This window comes from Lynx canadensis, chromosome E1 (genome assembly GCF_007474595.2).
Source record: "Lynx canadensis isolate LIC74 chromosome E1, mLynCan4.pri.v2, whole genome shotgun sequence".
Lineage (NCBI taxonomy): Eukaryota > Metazoa > Chordata > Mammalia > Carnivora > Felidae > Lynx > Lynx canadensis.
Window position 1 is genome coordinate 42,766,853 of NC_044316.2, and position 20,663 is coordinate 42,787,515.

At 51.4% G+C, this 20,663-nt stretch overlaps 2 protein-coding genes and 1 long non-coding RNA gene across 3 annotated transcripts in view; 2 read left to right on the top strand and 1 right to left on the bottom strand.

The window, feature by feature from the left end:
* GOSR2 (golgi SNAP receptor complex member 2) overlaps nucleotides 1-20,663 on the bottom strand; it is a 65,846-nt gene that overhangs the window by 17,005 nt on the left and 28,178 nt on the right. The window lies entirely within an intron of this gene.
* RPRML (reprimo like) lies at nucleotides 6,195-7,436 on the top strand. The gene is made up of 2 exons (XM_032595703.1): nucleotides 6,195-6,876; nucleotides 7,140-7,436. The coding sequence occupies exon 1, from the start codon at nucleotides 6,487-6,489 to the stop codon at nucleotides 6,847-6,849; it is 363 nt and encodes a 120-aa protein (XP_032451594.1). The 5' UTR covers nucleotides 6,195-6,486; the 3' UTR covers nucleotides 6,850-6,876; nucleotides 7,140-7,436.
* On the top strand, nucleotides 8,331-15,137 carry LOC115500710. The gene is made up of 2 exons (XR_003964619.1): nucleotides 8,331-9,257; nucleotides 14,479-15,137. It is a non-coding gene; the product is annotated as an uncharacterized LOC115500710 (long non-coding RNA).

Sequence of the window (20,663 nt, forward strand, 5' to 3'; positions counted from 1 at the left end):
GGTGAGGATCTCACGGTTCGTGGGTTCAAGCCCCGCGTTGGTCGGTGCTGACAGCTCGGAGCCTGGAGCCTGCTTCGGATTCTGTGTCTCCCTCTCTCTCTGCCCCTCCCCTGCTTGTGCTCTGTCTCTCTCTCTCTCTCAAAAATAAATAAACATTAAAAAAAATGTAGAACGTTACTACAACCCCAGAAAAGGCCCCGAGCGTCCCCTTCCTGTTACTACTCCCCACCCTGCTCCCAGCATTTAGAAAATCTTTCCAGGCGATTCTATAGTCAATGCTGAGAATCGCTGCTTTTATAACAATGGTTATCAAACTTGGCTGCGCATTAGAATCAAGTGGGCCACCGTCTGCATTTTGAGGTGGAAGGACAGGGACAGCTAAGAAGGCAGTGTGGTGCAGGGGAGAAGCCTGGGAGCCAGACAGGCCTGCCACGTCCCAGCTGTGTGACCTTGAACGAGTTCCTTCACCTCTCTGAGCCTCACCTGTGACATGCGAATACTATCACACACCCTGCAGAGTTGAGGCTGGGGGGGGGGCAGGGCGGGTGGGATGTAAGTTCAGGCACATGTAGTGTCAGTATATGGCATCCGCTACTGTCCTTTTTATTAAAGGGGTACAGCCCCAGGAAGACTGAGAGCCCTTCTTTATGCTAATGGCATTTTCCAAACTGTGCTGAAAGGTACATCGTGCAAAAAATATTAGTTTGTGTTAGTTAAATATTACATCCTGCATCCCCTCCCCCGCCCCGCCCCCCTCCACCCTGGGAAATTCACAATGCACACCAACGTATTAAAGGCTCTGAGAAGTCCTGTATTAAACAGACCTCTTTTGGTCAGTGTCACCTCTAAGGGGCAGTTCACGGGACGCAGGTATTAATCATGCTCCTTATTTCACAGCTGGGGTAATGGGGGCCCAGGCAGCGCTCTAGGTGCAGACCAGGCACAGATCTTGGGCGCCGTGCTCTCTGAACCCCTCAGGAAATGTAGAGCCGAGGAAGGCAGACCATGGCCCGTCTGACCCACTACCTGTTTTTCTAAATGCAGTTTTACTGAAGATGATCTGATCCAGATCCCTTGATTTACAGATGAGCCAATCGAAGCCCAGGGAGAATGACTAACTTGCTCAAGGTCACACAGTCAATTAGGGGCAGAAGCAGAAATAGATCCTAGGTCCTCCAAATCCAGGTATTCTCCAAAACACAAATCGGACAGGTGGGGGGAGGGGAGGTGGGGGGAAGGGGGGTGTGAAGCTCCACGATCCCCCATGATCCGTGTCTCAGTTGTCTGCCGTGCTACTTACACAGGCGCTGCCCCCTTTCTACCACTGCACAGAACCCCCTGCCGTGTCTCTCCCTCCTGCTGCTTTGGGGGGGGGCCTCCTCTGCTTTCCACTTTGCATGGGGGACAAAGGCTGAACCTGACAATTGTGTTTATTTTAATTCTGTGAGAGTTGCAGTAAAACATTATTAACTTCCCGTCTGCCAGGGTGAAACATGAGATCATTTGGACAGGAACCTGGCAGGAGGCAACCTTTACCGGCTCGGGGAGAGTTTGCCAAACAAATGAATAGCACACGCGGGATCCTAGGGGGTTGTTTGAGACCACTTCAGAAAATAAATTATGTCCAAAGGTTCTCAGACTCCCTGAAGTACGTTATACAACAGTCATGTATTTGCAGTTTTCAAGTGTTTCTGTGTGTAGTCTGAAGACGCAAATAAAATCATTCGTATCGTTAAAATGGCCCCAGCGCGCCTGGGTGACTCAGTGGGTTAAGTGTCCGACTTGGGCTCAGGTCACGACCTCACAGTGCGTGGGTTCGAACCCTGTGTAGGGCTCTGTGCTGACAGGAATCCAGGAGACGGAGGCGTCGTACTGACCTCGGTTGGCCAAGGCATGCCGGAGAGCTAAAGGTTCATCTAGAAACAGCTGCGGGAACAGCGGGGCATAAACGGTGGCCTCAGGGTGGAGGCTCTTCCTGGGACAGCCAGACTACCCAGATGGCCTTTCCAGAGCGGGGAGATGCAGACTTGTCACTGAGGTGGAGGGTAAAAATAGTCCTGTGTGGGTGGCAGCTGGGCCCAGAGGCACCAGCTTCCTTGTCTCTAGAGCAGAGAAGGCAGCCCAGTTGACAGACAACTTCTCAGTCTCCTGAGGCCTCCCGGAGGCTCTGGGGGCTGGGGGAGGGGCGTCTTTCCCTAACAACGAAGCCCACCCCACCCCCCTGGACGCACACCAAGGGCTGGCAAGAGCTAGGGTCAGGTTTTAAGGTAGAGAAGGGCTTAAATCCTGGCCATATCAGCTACAGGCTCTGTGTCCTCAGGCAAAATCTCTCTCCTTTCAGAGGCTCCGTTTTCTCATCTGTCAAATGGGGCTAATGGTTTCTCTCTATTCCGTTGCCATGAAGCTTACATAACAATGATAGCTAACCCACTGCCCTCTCCAAGCTCACTCTTCCACCCCTCCCACGCGTGGTCCACCGCCAAGCACGTTCTTCAAGAGGGGCTCTGTGGAAAGGTCTACCTGGGCAGAAACTGAGGCCTCAAGACAAGAGCTGTGTCAGGCAGCCATCTTGGAAGCCAACCCTTCACCCCCAGGCGAGCTTTCAAGTGACTGTGGCCCCCACCAACCCCTGGGCTACAGCCTCACAAGAGACCCTGAGCTAGAACCACCCAGCTACGCCGCTTCTGGCTTCCTGGCCCTCAGAAAACTGTGAAATCATCAATATTTGCTAAATTTGGGGATGAGCTATGATGCGGCAATGATAACGAATATAATTTCCCTTTGGGGGCTGTTATGAGAATTGAGACGGTGCACAGCAAATAGCAAGGAGACCTACCGGGACCGGGGGCTCCAGAAAGGGCAGAAGGCAGGAGGGAGCCCGAGGCAGGAAGCCTCTGGCCAGCACCAGGCCAGGAAGGCCCCTCCTCCAGGACTCTGGGGAGGAGTCTGAGAGACCAGATACACAGACAAACAGGGGCCACGCCATATAGAAAAACAGAACTCTGATCACTACCTGTAGCAACAGCCAAGGAGGGAAACCACTCTCTGCTGCCATTAGTCTGGGAAGCCAAAGCATACCCGTGTAGTAATAGCCCAGACGCAGCCAAGACTGGACCAACAGCTGACAGCTTCCCTCATTTTGCCCCTGCTTCCAACGTAGGACAAACTGGGGAAAGCCAAACATGCTCCCCGAACCCAATCACATAGGGCACCCCCCTTTCTAGCGAGCACATCCACAGGTTCCGTGCCAACGGCCTCTGAGCAGAACCTGAAGCCTTCCCTCTCTCCCACTATAAAGATTTCCTATTCCTCGGCCAGCCTTCGATTCTCTTCCAAACTCAAGCGATGGGGGCTGACTCCCTTGTGGTAGCGAGCTCTGAAAACACAGCCTTTGCTTGCTCTCACGTGGGTGGTCTTTGCTTACTTCCACAAGCCCATGTTCTGTCTCTCCCTTCCTGACCACAGGTCAAAAAGACAGCACCTTCCTCTTCCCCGCAGGTAGCTACAGAAACCAGCGCAGGGATGATGGAAGAGAGGGGCATGGGAATAATTAAAACATAGCTTTGGAACAGGACAGGGCTCTGTCCTGTTTGGAACAGGACAAATTCTGGCTCTGATGCTTAACTAGCTGTGTGATCTTCAGTAAGCCAATTAACCACTCTGAGCCTCTGTTTTCTCATGTCAAGAGGACAGTCCAGTGGAACCAAGGGCTGGTGTAACAGTGAGGTAATATATTTAATGCACTGAGCATATCGTAGGTGCTTAATAAAGGGAAGGTCAGCCGTCAGTCTCCTCACAGCCTCCTGCTGGAGTAGGCAGGCCCCTAGACCCCACCTTTGCTCCTCCTGCCCCTGCTTTCTGTGCCACAGGCAGCCTGACCTCAGCCGGATGGAGTCAAGAATATGGGCTCCACGTCCAGAGTGTATTATTCAAGATCGGGGGTTGGTCTCAGGAGAACGATGGACAAAGGACATAACCAAGCATTTCTCTAAAGAAATCCAACTGGTCAAAAGCAGGGAACAAAATATCTCATCAGGAACCTGCTGTCTCCCTGTTCTATCCTGGCTCTGGGGGGTAGTCAGGGCAGGGAGACTCCTGCCCAGAAAATTGTGAGTGCCCTTGTCCCAAGCGGCTCTTCCAGGACGGAGGAAGGTGAGCCAGGTGTATCCGTCGGTCTCTCCTGGGTGTCTCTGTGTGTGTATTTACGTGTGTCAGCTTCTTCATCTTTAAATGTTTTTAAAGTTTATTTATTTGGAGAGAGGCAGAGACTGTGAGTGGGGGCAGAGGCAGAGACAGAAGGAGAAGAGAGAGCATCCCAAGAAGGTTCTGCACTGCCAGCACAGAGCCGGACGTGGGGCTCAGACTCAGCAAACCGCGAGACCGTGACCCAAGCCCAAACCAAGAGTCTGATGTGTAACCGACTGAGCTACTCAGGCACCCTTCTTTATGTTTAAAATGAGAAACTTGGGGCGCCTGGGTGGCGCAGTCGGTTAAGCGTCCGACTTCAGCCAGGTCACGATCTCGCGGTCCGTGAGTTCGAGCCCCGCGTCAGGCTCTGGGCTGATGGCTCGGAGCCTGGAGCCTGTTTCTGATTCTGTGTCTCCCTCTCTCTCTGCCCCTCCCCCGTTCATGCTCTGTCTCTCTCTGTCCCAAAAATAAATAAACGTTGAAAAAAAAAATTTTTTTTAATGAGAAACTTAATAGCTTCCCAGGAGATACACACACACACACACACACACACACACACACACACGTGTATTAGTTCTAATGGCGGAGCGGTGGCTTTGAGATACTCCATGCTGGGGACATCCTGGGTACCCTCACGCCCACTTGCCAAGCCCTTTCCATCCTCAGGTCTTTCCCTCCGCCACCACCAGCGGAATCCAAGCCTCCCACAGCATCTTCTGCCTGGACTCTGGAAAAGACTCCTAGATGCTTTCCTTCCTTCTCCACAGCTCAAAGAATGCAAATTATACAAGGATGAGAAACCATCCCACATCCCATAAACAAAGGCAAAGATTATGAAAATAATGACAATAACCAGGATCGGGGGCAATGCCCCCCGCCTTCCCCATAGGGCTGCAGTGTAAACTGGTTCATTTCTGCAGAGCAATTTGGTAGGATGTAATCTTTGGATTCTGTGGGTCCATTGTTCAAAAAAATCAAGAAAAAAATAGTTTTTGCATACACTTTGATACAGGCTCTTTATGGTAATATTGGTTCTGATGCAAAAAGGGGGGGCCAACTAAAATTTCCAAAAATAAACATCTTCCTTAAATAAATGGTAGTAGTCTCTACCCTTGAAACACCATTCCTTCACTAAAAATTGTATTACAGATCAGTAGTTCTCAAAGCAGGACCCGGAAGCAGCATGAACATCACCTGTGAGGGTATTAGTAATGCACATTCTGGGGCCCCCAACCCCGACATAATAAGTCCTCCAGAATATTCAGAACCACTGTTGTAGATGAATATTTATCACTACAAAAAGATACACAATTAAATGACAAAACAGTAGGTACTAACAATGCACCTCTATTTGAATAAATGTATGGAGACTCGCAAAGAAAAAAAGCCCAGATTTTGTACCAAGGTGGTAACGTCGACACTCGGGGGTAGGATTTTGAGGTTTTCGATTTTTTTTTTTCATTTTGCTAATCCATACTTTCTAGTTTGCAATGGTGCGTTTTTTGCCAAAAGGAACGCGGGGCGGGGGGGGGGGGGAGACCTCAATAACTTCTTTTTGAATTAAAAACAAAAAATCAAATGGGGCAGGATGGGGGTGGGGTGGGAAGGACGAAGACAGCACGCCCCGCAGCCACTGCTTTCAGCCTGGGGACAGCAGCGAGGAGCGGGTAGGGGCGTGGTGGGACCGCTCGGACCCAGCGCCACAGCCCCAACGGAGAAGGGAGAGAGGAGAGGGCAGCCAACGCCGGGGGTGAGAGCTACTTCTCTGATGTCCAGGAAGGTTTACTGGGAGCCAAAGAGCGGAGCAGAAACTTAGGGCCGACTTCAGGAGGAGCTGAACCGCCACGAGCACCGATTCCCGGGATGGGCGCCTCGGGGAGATTTCCCAGCCCGAAACCCTCCGCCACTGCCCCAGGGGCGGGGCTGCCCGCTTCTCGGACCCAGAGGACTGGGGGGGGGGGGGGCGCAACGGGGGGGGAGCAGGAAGGAGGCACGAGGGGGCGGGCCGTTGCTAGGGGAGGGGCGGCGGGGCCGGCGAGCCGCGCAGCAGGCAACTGCGACCCGCGCTCGGCTCTCCGGCTCCAGCTCCCGCGCAGCCTGTTGCTCGTTCCTCCGGGCCGCCGCTTCCCGCCCGGTGCCCAGGGCCAGGCGGCCCGAGGGGTGCCGGCGCGCGGGCGGCCTCCCGCCTTCCCCTCTCCCCGCCCGCGGCTGGACCCCAGCATCTCCGGGAGCGAGGACGCCGGCCAGCCTCCCCGCGCGCCCCGGCCGGCGCGCCGAGACCCCGGGCGCCGAGCCGCGATGAACGCGACCTTCCTGAACCACAGCGGCCTGGAGGCGGCGGGCGGCTTGGGCGGCGGCGGCGGGGCCACCCTGGGGAACCGCAGCCACGGGCTGGGCACGTGGCTGGGCTGCTGCCCCGGGGGCGCGCCGCTGGCCGCCACCGACGGGGTCCCCGCGGGGCTGGCGCCCGACGAGCGCAGCCTGTGGGTGTCGCGCGTGGCGCAGATTGCTGTGCTCTGCGTGCTGTCGCTCACCGTGGTTTTCGGCGTGTTCTTCCTGGGCTGCAACCTGCTCATCAAGTCGGAGAGTATGATCAACTTTCTGGTGGAGGAGCGCCGGCCCTCCAAGGACGTGGGCGCCGCCATCCTGGGGCTGTACTGAGGCCGCCTGGGCCCGTCCCCGCCAGCCCGGCCGCAAGCGGACGAGAAGGGAGACCGGGACCCTCGTGCCCCTCCCGGGCTCTGCCGCCGCCGCCCGGCGGGCCGCGCGAAGAACAGCGACGGGCCTCGGGGCGCCCCGGCCCGGGGACACCGTGAGACTCGAGGCGGTGGCGCGGGAAGGGACTTCCACACCCGGCTCGGTCCAGTGTGCGCCTCAGCGTGGCGGGGTGGGAGAGGTCGTGGGAGGCTGCGTGGGGCTGAGGTCACGTGCGGGGGAGTTTTGTGCGTACGTAGACGCGTCCGTGTGCGGGTGAGTTGCGGGGTGGGGCAAGTTGATGAATCCGATTCCCTGAGCTCGTGGGCCGGATTTTGCATTTGAAAAGAACCGTGGTAATAAACCTGCTGCCGTCGGGCTTCCGGCGGCTTCCCGTTCGCAACTCTTCACGGAGTGTGTGTGTAAGTGTAAGCTGTGTTGGCTGGGGCGGGGTGGGTGCGCTGTGTACCTCACAGGCGGGTTGGCCGCCTGACTGCGGAGCCGTGGGGGGTAGGTGGGGGGCTCTTGAGACCCCACTTGGAGGAGGCCAGGAGGCCGTAGTCCTAGAGGGGAACGGGCAGGTCCTGCGGGGTGGCCAGACAGCTGGGGAGATTATTTAAATCTTTGGGAAATTGGAATCTATTCCGTGAGGGGAAAAAAAAGAAAAATCAGTGACTTACCTGCAAAAGGGAAGAAAAGCAAAATTAATATATCAGAACAGTGAATAAAAACTTAATCGGGGGGTTGGTGGGGCGCTAGATCTAGTTAAATTACAAGGCCAAAGCCCCATCTAAGGGCTTGCTTGGACACCATCCTTGTAGTGTGGAGCAGGAGTAGTGGGAAGAAATGCCCTTGCTGCCGGGGGTGGGGCAAGGGTGGGAGAGGGCTTTGTGGCGCGGAGGACCCAGGACATTTAAAATGCAGAAAATGACCTCCATATGCAGCTGCATTCAGGGAATTTTCAGTCCCCCGTTATGAGATACCCCGTTGCCCAGAACCCAGGCACCTCTTGGAGATGCAGAATTAGAGTAAAGCGGTGTTAACGGGCTAGAAAGATGCCACTCATCGGCCAAGGGCGAGTGCGTGGCTCCACTGTCTGCAAGTGTCTGATCTGGGGAAGGGCTAAAACTGGGCATTATTCATTTTCGTCATCATAACAATCCTTTGAGGCAGATATTAGCATTATCCCTACTTTACCTTTCACTGGTGGTGAATCTGAGGCCCAAGGAGGTTAGGCAAGGGGCTCAAGGTCACACCTGTACCTAAAGGGTGGGGGAGGTGACATGCCAGCCCAGAGAGAGAGAATCTTAAGTAGGCTCCATGCTCAGCGCAGAGCTCAACGCGGGCCTTGATCCCATGACCCTGGGATCATGACCCGAGTGGAAATCCAGAGTTGGATGTTCAACCAGACTGAGCCCCCCTGCCCCTGCCGGGTGTCCCAAGGGATGCAATTTCTGGGGTCAGGTGCTCTCACTAGCAAGATGGCCCCTGCAATGGAGGACAGGAGGGAGGCTGCAGTGCCGCAGGCACTGTGTTCACTGGGGTCGGGTGCTCTCACTAGCAAGATGGCCCCTGGAATGGAGGACAGCTACTCACTTTCCCACTTGTTTGTTGGAGCCCACTTGGCACAGCCATGCTCGGCTGGCTGCTGGGAGTCACCCTCCTTGAACCTCCCCAGACCCCAACTCAGCAGCAGACCAAGGGCAGCCTTGAGCATTAAGGGGGGTTTCAGAGGGAAAGAAGGAAGCGTGATGGTTGTGGGTACCCACAAAAATAGCCCACATCCAGCATTCCAATTTGGGGAAAAAGGTATGTGTGCACGTGCACACACATTTTATACAAAGGACTTTAGAAGGATTTCTGAATAGCATCCCTTGAGTGCAGCTCATGATTCTCTCTTGTTACTCAAGGTCACGAGGGATATGTGGGATGTCCAGATCCCTGAACTCCAGAGGCCAGGCAAGCATCTAGGCCTCTGGCATGACCACTGGGGAAGTGCCCTGAGGAAGCACCTGCTTACTCTTGCCGCCATATGCCTCCAAACTCAGAGGAATCTGTAACTCCAGTGCATAGAAATGGAGAGTTTAATCCATGGGGAACACTCTGGAATGCTGAGGAAAAAAAAATAAGCAAGAGTCAGGAAACCAGCTCCTATAAGACGATCGTCTGGCTTTACGTGTGTCCTACCATCTTGGAGGAATCAAAGACCACATCACTGGGGACTGGTACCCCTGGAGCTATCCACACCTAGGCTGGCCCAGCCGGGCAGACCAATGGACAGCTTCTGACACAGAGACACCCTCGGACACCAGAGCCTTGAATCTTCCTTTGCACCCAAAAGGGCGCTGTATTCCACAAACCAGATTACAACGATGGTAACCTACCTTTATTTATTTGTTTGTTTGTTTGTTTATTTATTTATTTATTTATTTATTTAGTATGGTCACTGTGCTACTCACTTTAAGGGCATTATCTAAATTCATCCTCATACCAATCCTTTGGGGCAGATACTAGCATTATTCCCACTTTACCTTTTACTGATGATGACCTCTATTTTGGGGGGCGGGTACCAGCAAATCTATTTAGACGAAACCTATTTGGGGGTACAGGGTTCTGATGGGAGCTTGCAGGCTGGCTGTGAACCTGCGTTTCTCCTGGGGCCTGTCTGGCAGGGGAAAGCTTGGGCAGAAAGCCCAGGACATGGGACCCGGATGTTGACGCCACAGCCACCCAGGCAGGGGACAGCCTCCATCACTGCGGGTCATGCTGTGCAAACTGCTGGTTTCCTGCTGAGCTGGACCAGGCTGACAGACATGCGCTCCAAAGGTGAAGTTCAGCAAGGCTTCCAGGGATCTTACCTGCAACCCTCACCTTCTTGCTGGGGTTCCTTTCCTGTTCCAGGTCCTGTTACCGTAACAACATTGAGGGTGATTATGGCTGGGCTTCGAAGAAAAAGCAGTTACCAGCCTCGAGGGGGCTTCCTCCCCTCCCCACGTGGACTCTGCTGTCTGGTTTCCACCACACCAGGCCCAGGCCTCCCTGGAAGGGCGACCTTTCCTCAAAACCGGGCCCTGGGCTCTACCCCTCTCTCTGCTTCCCAAAGCTTCACCCCTACCATGGAACGGGAGAGGGAGGGAAAGAAATGCCATCAGTCCCTCCTGCTGAAACCAGCCAGTCTCCCTGCCTTGCTCTGTGTGGGCCCCACAGAGGGGAAAATGAGGGTGGTGCTCTGGCCAGGAACAAGGAGGGAAATGGGATCAATTTGGGGGTCTTGAGTCCTTTCCAGGAGGGCAGCCAGATTGGTCCCTCATGGGGAAGGGGAAGTTTGGGCCATAAGAAGGCTCTGGGGACCTGGGAAGGGCAATGAGGAGGAAAGACATGGGACAGGAAGAGGGACCCAGAAGTGGAGGGCTGAGGACCCAGCCGTGGAGGCCTCCACCATGGCCCCGCTCCCTGCTGCAGGAGAGGCCCAGTACGGAGCCATTGGAGCAGGTCTGGAGAGCCACAGCAAGGGCCAGGCGTCAGCAGCAATGCTTTTGGTGCAAGGCCTCCCCTTGGACCCATGATTTCCAACTTGACAGCTCGTGAGAATTACCCAGCTGAGCTTTCAAAGCCCTGCTGCTCATATCGCACCCCCCAGACCAATTGCAGCAGAACATCTGCGGGTGGAAACAGGCTTCAGAATCAGGAGGCCCTTCCTTGTTCAGTGACCCATCAGGTGGTGCTGATCCCAAGAGAGAAGCCCTTGGTGTTTCAGTCTTATGTAGTCCCTGCTTGCCACCTGTGTCCTGAAGACCCGTGTGACCATCCGTGCAGGGGCGCTGGTGTCCGGGAGCAGGCGAAGGGAAGGGAATGAGTTTAGACTTTACAGAACCAGCAGCAAGTTAATGAAGTGTTCTGAGTCACACTGTTCATCTGTCAAATTGGGATCATAAAGCCTGCTTCCTGTGTTTGTTGAGAAGATTCCAGGAGACAACGATGGCTGAGCTGGGCGCGGCGCTCTGCCCACGGGAGGTGTTGGGTAACTGGTTGCGAGTATCATGCTGATGCTGGTTGACCTCGCAGGGGCTGTCCTAAACCTCTGTGCCAGCCCCTTTCACGGCATTTCTCTCTTGGCTCTGGTGATCTGGCCCCCAGTCTCCACTCTGAAAATGCTACAGAGTTCACACTCTATGGCTCCCGGTGCTCTGCTTCCCTCAAATGCTTTTCTTCCCCTCCGTTGTCTCTTATAACTGCTCATTCTCCAAGGTCAAGCTCAAGTGCAGCCTCATCCATGAAACAGAATTTTGATCTCTTCTATCACATATCTTCGTATATCTACATAACAGTAATGTTTACTGAGCCCTTTTATGTGTTCTGTTCATATATTAACTGTCCTAAGAGGTGGCTTCTAGTACCATCCTCATTTTACATTTGAGGAAACTGAGGCCCAGCCTCAGGGTAAGAGACTAGTCTGAGGTTGTACCGCCAGTAAGTGGAGCTGGGATCCCGAATTCAGGCAGACTGGTTTCTGAGCTCCCACTCCTAACCACCAGGCACACTGCCAAGGTGGATGGCATGGGCCTCTCTCTGCCTTGCGTTATGGACTCTGGTGTTCATGTCTGTCTCCCTCACTGCATTATCCCTGAGGACCGGAGCTGTTTTCCCTGTGTATATATTTTCTACAGCACTCACCATGGTGCCTTGTTTAGTTTAGGAATACCACAAACCTTTGTTGAACTGAGGACACAGCCCCCTGCTTTCAAGGGGCCGCACTCATCATAGGAATCAAGGATATGTAATCAAATCAAACACGAGGAGAAGGGTGGGCGTTCTCCTTAGTCAGAGACAAATAAAATTTTCATGGGAATGATTCCCCTTTTAGGTGCTAATAAGCATACTTGCCATTTAGAGAAGATCTTTCACATGCCAGAAATGGTGTGAAGCAGTTTTCCTATTTTATCTCATAATCCTTTCTGATTTTTCTATAGCCCATATCTAATAATCTCTGCAGGGCAGATATTGCTGTCATCTTTGAGAAAGCAAGGCTCAGATTGCTTAGATCACTCATTTAAGACCACAGCTAATCATTGGTAGAATCAGATTCAGGTCTGTCTGAGCTCAAAAGGTATTTGGAAGGTGAATAGGTGGTACATTTCATAATTTTCATCGAGCTTTGGAAATGAGACCATGCCTTGATTTTTCTGTTTTGTTGTTTGGGATGTTGGAGGAATATTTTTGTGAGCACTTCTCCCCTTTCTCTGCTGCACATGTGAGGGCAACGCCCCATGCATGAAAGGGACTATTACTGATGATGAAGAAGATGAGGGCGAGAGAAACAACCCAGCACCATCATTCGACAGGCCATATGGTGAAAACTGTTATTATAAAAAATAAAGTAGAGAGAGCAGGAGAGGGTTAGGTCGAAATGGTAGACAGAATACTCCAGCCGGCTCTACATCATTACGAACATCAGGACTGACAGTAAAGAAAATCCATAGCATTGCTGGAAAATAGGAAGGGTGCCCTCAGTGGACTAGAAATGATGGCGATTTCCTAGACAGTAGTTGGCCGATTAGGTCGTATTGAAGAAGGTGCCCACAGTCCGCAGTTCAGGCATGCAATGTGGTCTGTCACAAAAGGCGGAAACAGGGATGCCCTCAACTGAGATGCAGGGCCAAAGCAAGCAGGAGGAGGCCTTCCTGGGTCCTGCAGAGGTTGCGGTCAGAAGGATCAGCCTCCTTCCTGTCCCAGGCCACTCTGAGGTTGTGTCATGGGCAGGACACCAGGGAGGACACGGAAAAGGAGAACTTTTTTATACCCAGTGTGAGCTTAAGGTGCGCTGATCTGGAAAGATGAGGAAAGGTTCACGATGGTAGCGAGAAGGCTGAGAGGCCCCCAAAGACTGCTCTGGGTCTTTGATGCCACAGGCCCTGTCTACCCCGGATCCTGCCTTGTTATGTTCCTGATTGCAGCCTGGGATAATGAGATATTGCACTTCTAAAAAATGTGATCGTATATTAATTTTTCTGCAATGTACATATGGGCAATCACATGTGGACTTACCAGACAGGTGAAAAAAGTGAATTGCCATGGAGATGAAACCTGGGATGAGGTTTAGAAACTAGATTGTTTCTAAAAGGCCACATCACCTTAGGGAAGTAGGAAGCTCCTGTCCAGGACTTGAAGTTAGAGGCCAAATCACAGGCCTTCCCATCAGGGCCGGGTGCTCTTTCAGTTTCTTTTTACTTCTTTTTTTCTTTTCGTTCCTTGCCATCCCCAAAGGCAAGAGATGTAGGTTTTGGAGACCTTGATTCAAGCTCTGGCTGTGCCACTAGTAAGTCATGGGGACCAAGTATCTGTGGGCCCTGAAGAGGTGTGAGATGGGCTACAGGGCCTCCTCTCTAGCTTCGTACTGACTTGCCGTGTGATCTTGGACTAATCATTTCCTGGGTTTCCTCCCATGCGAAGTGAGGGAGGTGGACTAGATTCTCTCCAAAATCATTCCAATAATTTTCTCTTTTTCTCCCTTGACACTTCCTCGTAGGGCAAAGAGCTTCCCAAGTAAATAGGCTGGTGGAGCTGTCTATGGTGCTGAACATTTGGCTGCTGAGGTCTTGGGCTCAAAAGAGCTGGCTGTTCTCAGCACACTTCCAGACTTCTAGACTCAGGTCACCTCCATCAGGAGTCTAGGGCTTGCTTGCAGCTAGAGAGGAGACTCCAGAGGGTCTTGGGCTTCAGAGAGCACTGGAAAAGGAATCTGGAGATGTGGTCCTAGCCTGACCCTGCCACAGCCAGCTTTCAGTATATTTTTGATGAAGCCACACCTCCTTTGTTTGGACCTTTGTTTTCTCATCTATGAACCTGAGGTGGGGACCAAGATGATCTCTAAAACCTGGAGGGCCCAGAGTGGTTCTGGAAGCTTGCCTGGGCTGTGGGGGAGAGGAGAGCCTATAAAGATGAGGTCATTCCTCACCTGTCTCAAAGTTCAGGCTTCTCTAGTGGTGACTGAGGGTGAGGAAGAAAATACACTCCCTTGTTAGGAACATGTGTTCTTTTGTCTGGAAGAAAAGGCAGGCAGTGAGCAGATGTAGCGTTTACATTTTCTCAAATGACAACTGAACGCCGAGGATGATGATTAGTGCTTGTTATGAAATGTGTCAAAACTATAATAAAATCTCCAATTTATACCATCCGCCTACTTATTGATCATCTTTCCAGAATCTCCTTCACTTCTCAGTAGTCCAGGATGAAAAAGACAATGAGGGGAAATCTTAAAAGGAGCTCACACTAGGGGCACCTGGGTGGCTCAGTCGGTTGAGCGTCCAACTTTGGCTCAAGTCATGATCTCACAGCACATGGGTTTGAGCCCCGCATTGGACTCTGTGCTGACTGCTCAGAGCCTGGAGCCTGCTTCAGATTCTGTGTCTCCCTCTCTCTCTCTCTCTCTCTCTCTGCCCCTAACCCACTTGCATTCTGTCTCTGTCTCTCTCAAAAATAAATAAACATTAAAAAACTTTTTTAATAATTAAGTAAATAAATAAGTAAATAAATAAATAAAGAACTCACACTAGGGGAGACATCATGATTCACTCCGAAATGTTTTGTGTTTTTCAGCCTTCGACTTCCCCACTTGGCCATGTAATGTGATGGTTGGGAATGTCGAGTCCACATCAAGAAGGGCCCTGGATTCAAGCCCTGCTTCTGCTCATTCTTAGTCGTAAGACATTCTTTCCAAACTTCAGTTTCTTCATTTGTAAAATGGGGGTTAATGACACATATCTCTAAGTATTTGTTGAACGGATTAAATAACATCATTTATGAAAATGATTAGCAAACACGATGTCTGGCACACCTCAGAAGTGATTGTTTTGGTTATCTATCTATAACTATCTCCAAAAATTTGAGCTTTGAAACAATAACCACTTTATTATGTCTTCATGGTTCTGTGGGTTGACTGGGAGACTGTCGGCCAGCTGGGCAGATCTTCTGTCAGCAAGAACTGCAGCCATCTAGAGGTCGTCTGTCTAGTGCCCAGCTTTTGTCCCCAAAGCTCAGAAGCACAGTTGCCAAGCCTTCATAAGGCTTAGGCTCAGAATTGGGGTATTTTCTTCTCTGCCACATCCTATTTATTAACATGACTCACAGAGCCAGTCCAGATGCATTGTGGGAGGACAGACTATGCAAGGCCATGAATACTGGAGGCATGGTTCACTGGCAGGTGTCTTTGGAAACCAACGGCTACATTGATCAATAAATGATTTTTACAATCAGAATTCCAAGTATTCTTCACTCCCTTGTCTCTTCTTTAGAAGTACCACCTCTTTCTGGGTTTGCACAGAATTACAAAAATTATTTGTTGCCCATATAATTTAGAGTCATGTGGACACCTCCCAAACTATAGTCCCCTGGAATGGGTGTCAAGTTTTTTTCTCCCATATCCCCCCAGAGGCCTCGGACAGGACTCTGCATACTAAGTATTAAATGAAAGCTGTACATGTTGTTGGGTATTAATATTTCTATACCAGCTTTATTTTGGTTAATATTTTCTTCATGTATCTTTTTGAAAACCTTTTCCTTGCAAGTTTTCCCTGTCGATATGTGAGGCACATACAATACAGCTGGATTTTAAAAATAGAATATTTTTACTGGTATGTTTTCATGTTTTTAAAATTCATTTATTAGAGAGAGAGAGAGAGAGAGAGAGAGCGAGAGCCAGCAGGGGAGGAGGGGAGAGAGAGGGAGCGACAGAGGGAGAGACAGAGGAAGAGAGAGAATCCCAAGCAGGCTCCGTGCTGACGGCGCACAGCCTGACGTGGGGCTTGAACTCACGAACCATGAGATCATGACCTGAGCCAAAGTCAAGAGTCAGAAGCTTAACTGACTGAGCCACCCAGGAGCCCCTATAAATATGTTTACTTATTTATTATTATTATTTAAATTTTTATTTAGTTTTTAAATTTATTTTAAGTAATTTATTTTTAGGTAGACTTCATGCCCAGCATGGAGCCCAGTGCAGGGCTTGAACTCACGACCCTGAGATCAAGACCTGAGCTGAGATCAAGAATCCGAGGCTCAACCCAACTGAGCCACCCAGGTGCCCCAGTATGTTTATTTTTAAATTTACATTCAGTACAATTCACTTTTTTTTGGGGGGGGGGATATGGACAGTAGTATGAGTCTTGAACAAACGTTCAGGGTTGTGTAATCAGCAACATAATCAAGATACAGTTCTACCAAACAAGCTTCTTCGTGCTCCCACTCTGTAGTCAAACCCCCTTCCTTCCCTTAGCCTGTGACAAGTACTGATTTGTTCTTCGTCCCTGTGGTTTTTCTTTTCCAGAATATCAGATAAGTGGGATCATACAACATGTAGCCTTTTCAGTCTGGCTCCTTGCACTTAACCTAATACATCCAGGTTGCTGCAAGTGTCGACCGTTCATTCCTTTTTGTTGCTGAGCGGCATTCCGTCATATGGATGTATCACCATTCTTTTTTTTTCATTTAATTTTTATTTCCATCTGTCTTCGGTTGAAGGACATATGGGCTGAATCAGTTTTTGGTGACTACGAATAAAGCCAACATGAATATTCACACACGGTTTTTGTGTGTACGTGCAAACAAGAGTCTTAATTTCTCTTTGGAAAATACCTTGGAGGAGCTTTGTTGAGTCACACGGAAAGTGTATGATTAGCTCTATAAAAATACTGCCAAACTGTTTTCCATGGCAGCGATTACGTTTTGCATTCCCATCAGCAATGTATGGGTGTTCTAGTGACTCCACACCCTCACTAGTAGTTGGTATTGTCAGTTGTGTGTGTGTGTGTGTGTGTGTGTGTGTGTGTGTTGTTTGTATGTGTGCCTTTCCACGTGGGTAATGGTATCTCATTGTGGGTTAAATTTGTATTTCCTAGTGAATGATGATGTTGAACAGCTTTTCAGGAGTTTCTTTACCATCTGTATCTCTTCCCTGGTGAAGTGTCTTTTGCTCATTTTTAAAAAATAAATGTTTATTCCTATTTGAGAGACTGAGCATGAGTAGGGGAGGGTCAGAGAGAGAGAGAGAAGGACAGAGGATTTGAAGCAGACTCTGCACTGGCAGCGGCGAGCCCGATGTGGGGCTCGAACTCATGAACCGTGAGATCGTGACCTGAGCTGGAGTGGGACACTCAATTGAGCCGTCCAAATGCCCCTGCTCATTTTTTAAGTGGGGTTGTTTTCTCATTGCTGAGTTTTGAGAATCCATTACATATGATAGTTATAGTCCTTTGGCAGATACGTGATTTGCAAATATTTCCTCCCAATCTGTGGCTTGTCTCTGCATTCTCTTAACAGTGTCCCTCGCAGAGTTCCACACCTGCCTTTTTCCCTCCCGCTACTGTGTCCGCCGTGCCTAGGTAGGACCTGCATAGTAGATATGCCACAAATGTCTGCTGAATGAGTGAAAGAATGAATGAAAGGGAGAGCCGAGCTTTCTGGGCCACTGAAGAGGTGACTGCATACTGCACCCCTCAGGACTGCGGCCTCCTTGCTCTGGTTTCTGTCCTTCAAGTGACCTTCCCATCTCCGTGTTGGCTTCGTCGGTCTCCTGACACCCGGCCATGTGTCCCCAGAACAGTGAGCATGTGTAGCCTAAGTGACTGAACAGACATCCTTCATTCCTTCCGTTCCGAATTTAGGAAGTGGCTTTCTGGTGGTTCATCACTGAGTTTGGTCAGTCCTAAGAGGCTGGCCTCTTTCGAGTGTCCTGACCCAGCTGAGCTTCTGGACTCTTCCAAAGCCTGGACCATGGCGATCCCTCTGCATTCTGCCCTGGGGGCTCCTGCCTGAGGACGCAGCCAATCTTCTTTATGTGGCCTCACTCCTGTATCTCTCTCTTCCCTGCTCAGTCCAGAAGGGAGAGTGGAAAAGAATGGCTTCTGAGGACATCCAGGGCTGGGAGGACTTTCCATGGTTACGGGGAGAAAAAGGGAAGGGAAAAGGTTTGGGGCGGAGGGTGGGATGGCACAGGGGGGAGGCTGGAACAGGAAAAGTGCTCAAGAGATGCTCTAGCTTAATCTCTTCTCACCAAACTCACCGGAAGGGGTTTGCCACGCCCAGGAGTTGGTCACAAAGTTTCACTTCCAAATGCGGTGAGACCCAGCAGAGTCTTTCCATTTGTTCTAAAGATAGACAAATTGCCTCTTTTCTAAAGGAGATGATGAAAAACCTCTCCTTTCTCTAGAGTTTTTCATGCAGCCTGAGCTAGAGAGGCTGAAAAACAGTCAAGGACTCTGGAGCACGGGGAAAGAAATGTAGAAAAGAGGTGGGGGTGGGGGGGGGTGGATTCGGCTTTTTCTAAAAAGAGAGCAGAATACTTTTCCCTTTGAGCCAACCTTCTTTAAAAAAATTTTTTTTAATTGATTAAAAATTGAAAAATTTAAACATTGGAGGTTGTATGCTCTGCTGTCTTCTTCTGAGTTTCCTCTGTCATTCAGTCTGTGCATCTGTCTACTGGTAGGAAGCAGACGATGCTTCTGCTAAGTCACTCCCCCACCTTCCCACCATCCTCCTCGTATCCCTCTCCGGCCACACTCTAGGTCCCTCCTTGCATTCTTGACACTGACTCACTTGTCCTGGGACCCGTCTCTGCCTGAGGAGGAGAGCCTTGAGTGCCACAGCTAATTGTGCCAGGCTGCCCTGCACGGCCCTACAGACCTGTCTTATCTTTGCGTTGGGCTTTACTTCGGTAAAGCAGTTCCCGTGTCACGCTACCTGCACAGCCTCGGAACAGCTCTTCAAAGTCGGCGGCACATTTCACTGTCGGGGGAGCTGAAGGGCCATACCGCAAGTCGGGGTGGGGGTCTGGCTGAGTGGCTAGAGCTGGGTTCTCCCAACCCGTATCAAGCGTGAGGCTTTTAAGGACTGGACTCAGTCTGGAGGCAAACTCAAACTCCCCAGAGCCTTTGGCTTCCCAGAAAGTTGGGTCCCTCCCGTGTCCCCATCCCAAGACCGCTGGAGGCGGGAAGAACTCCTGTCCCCCAGGAGTGGGTGGGGGAAGGGCAATGCCCTGGTGGCCCAGTCGCCAGTCCGGAGCCAGCACATCCTCCTGGAGTGGTTCACAGCCAGGCCTCAGAGTGGCTCATCTTGAAGGCTCCTTCCAGCTTCAGTTTTCCAATTGTTCTTGGCTTAGTCAGGCTCTGAGATGCCTCGGTGCCTGCCCTCAGCACTTCCTTCAGTTTAAGAATAAAAGGAAGCCGTCTTCTGAGCCCCACACATGCCTCCCACCCCCAGAGTCTTCTTGGCTAGCTCCCGCTGTTGCAACTGTCAGCGGTGGATTTTTGGGTAATTGTTGCCATGGAGACTCTGCCTTGAGTTATTGCGCAAATGTGTCCCGTCTCCCTCATTTGGTGTGTGATACGGATGCTTGCAAAATGGTGAGGTTAAAGGCTCTTCACCTCTCTGCTTTGCCCTGCGAAGGAGGGGTTTGGTTTGCCTGGGCCAAAGCTTCTTCGCAGCCTGCTTCCCATTTCCGTCCTCCCTGAGGCCCCCTGGGCAGTCCCTGCCAATGGAAAGTCCTGGACACCTGAGGACAAGGAGACCTGCACTCTGTGGGCTGCACGGGGTGGGCCCAGATCCAGCGACATTTGGTGGCAGCTGATCTCCAAAGCCACCAGTCCCTGCACGGGGAACAGAGCCACAGCTCCCAGCACCTTCCTCCAGGAGACAAAGCCCGTCTACAAGTTGAGGGGTCGCTCACGCAGACCTCAACTCAATCCAGCTTCCGTAAATGTCACCATGCACACTGATCCCCGGTGTGGAACCCTGGCCTCGCACCTCGCCTCCGTTTCCCCTGAGCGCTCATCCTCCCACATGCAGATGATGGGATTATTAGCACTATTTTTATCATGTCTCTTTCCTAGCCAAGATCTGCCCTCGTCTCCCCATTGCCTCTTCTACCAAATACAGACTCAATTCGCATTCAGGGGCTCCCGCCAAATCCCTCCTCTCCCACCAAACCAACCGACCCTTAACGTCCTCTCTGCCCTCCCCCTCCCCACCTACGCCGTCAGCTCTCAGTGGTTCCTTGCAAGTAAGCTCGCCGAGGGGAGCCTCACCCACCTCACTCCCACTGCCTTTCCCCAGGTTATCTGTCCTTCCACAATGAATGGCTCCCTGACTCCTTCATGTACATCTGCTCCTTACTGAGCTGGCTTGTTTAAAAGGCTTCAGCGCAGGGATGGGGGCGAGACAGTACAAGGACACTGCAGCACGTTGGAAGAGAGCAGGACGGTGCCATCCTGTTCCCGAGATACTATCGGCTATATAGCTGACTGCCACCCACGGGGGCCCATGAGACAGTCCACACATGGCCACCCCCTCAGCCCCTACTCGGATTTGACCAGCTTCCCAATAAAGGATCCATCATTACACAACAGTTAAGAAACAGGGGAAATAAGAAAGCTGGTAAGGCGGAATTCTGGCCTTATGTGGGGAGGAGATTTCTGTTTCTATTGCTGCGCAGGAGGAGACAGGATCTGAATTAGAATACTGTAAGGGCTGCTGATCTGGGACTAATCTTAGGGGCTGTTCTTCAGATTTTCCCTGGAGGCGGAGACGCACCCTCCTGCTAACTGCAGTTCCCCCTCTTCCCTCCACTCTCCATCTCTGCAGGGTTGCGGTCCAGACCCTCTTTTCTTGTCTGAGCTCTGCTCAAATGATACATCTGACCGAGCACAGCTGGACCCAAGGGCTAATGAAAGGAAGTAATCAGAAAGGTAGGAAGGATGATGGAGTCAAGGGCTGGTTTGGAAGGCTTCCTG

Excerpts from the sequence above, each read along its gene's own strand:
- RPRML (XM_032595703.1), top strand. The coding sequence starts at position 6,487 with ATGAACGCGACCTTCCTGAACCACAGCGGCCTGGAGGCGGCGGGCGGC.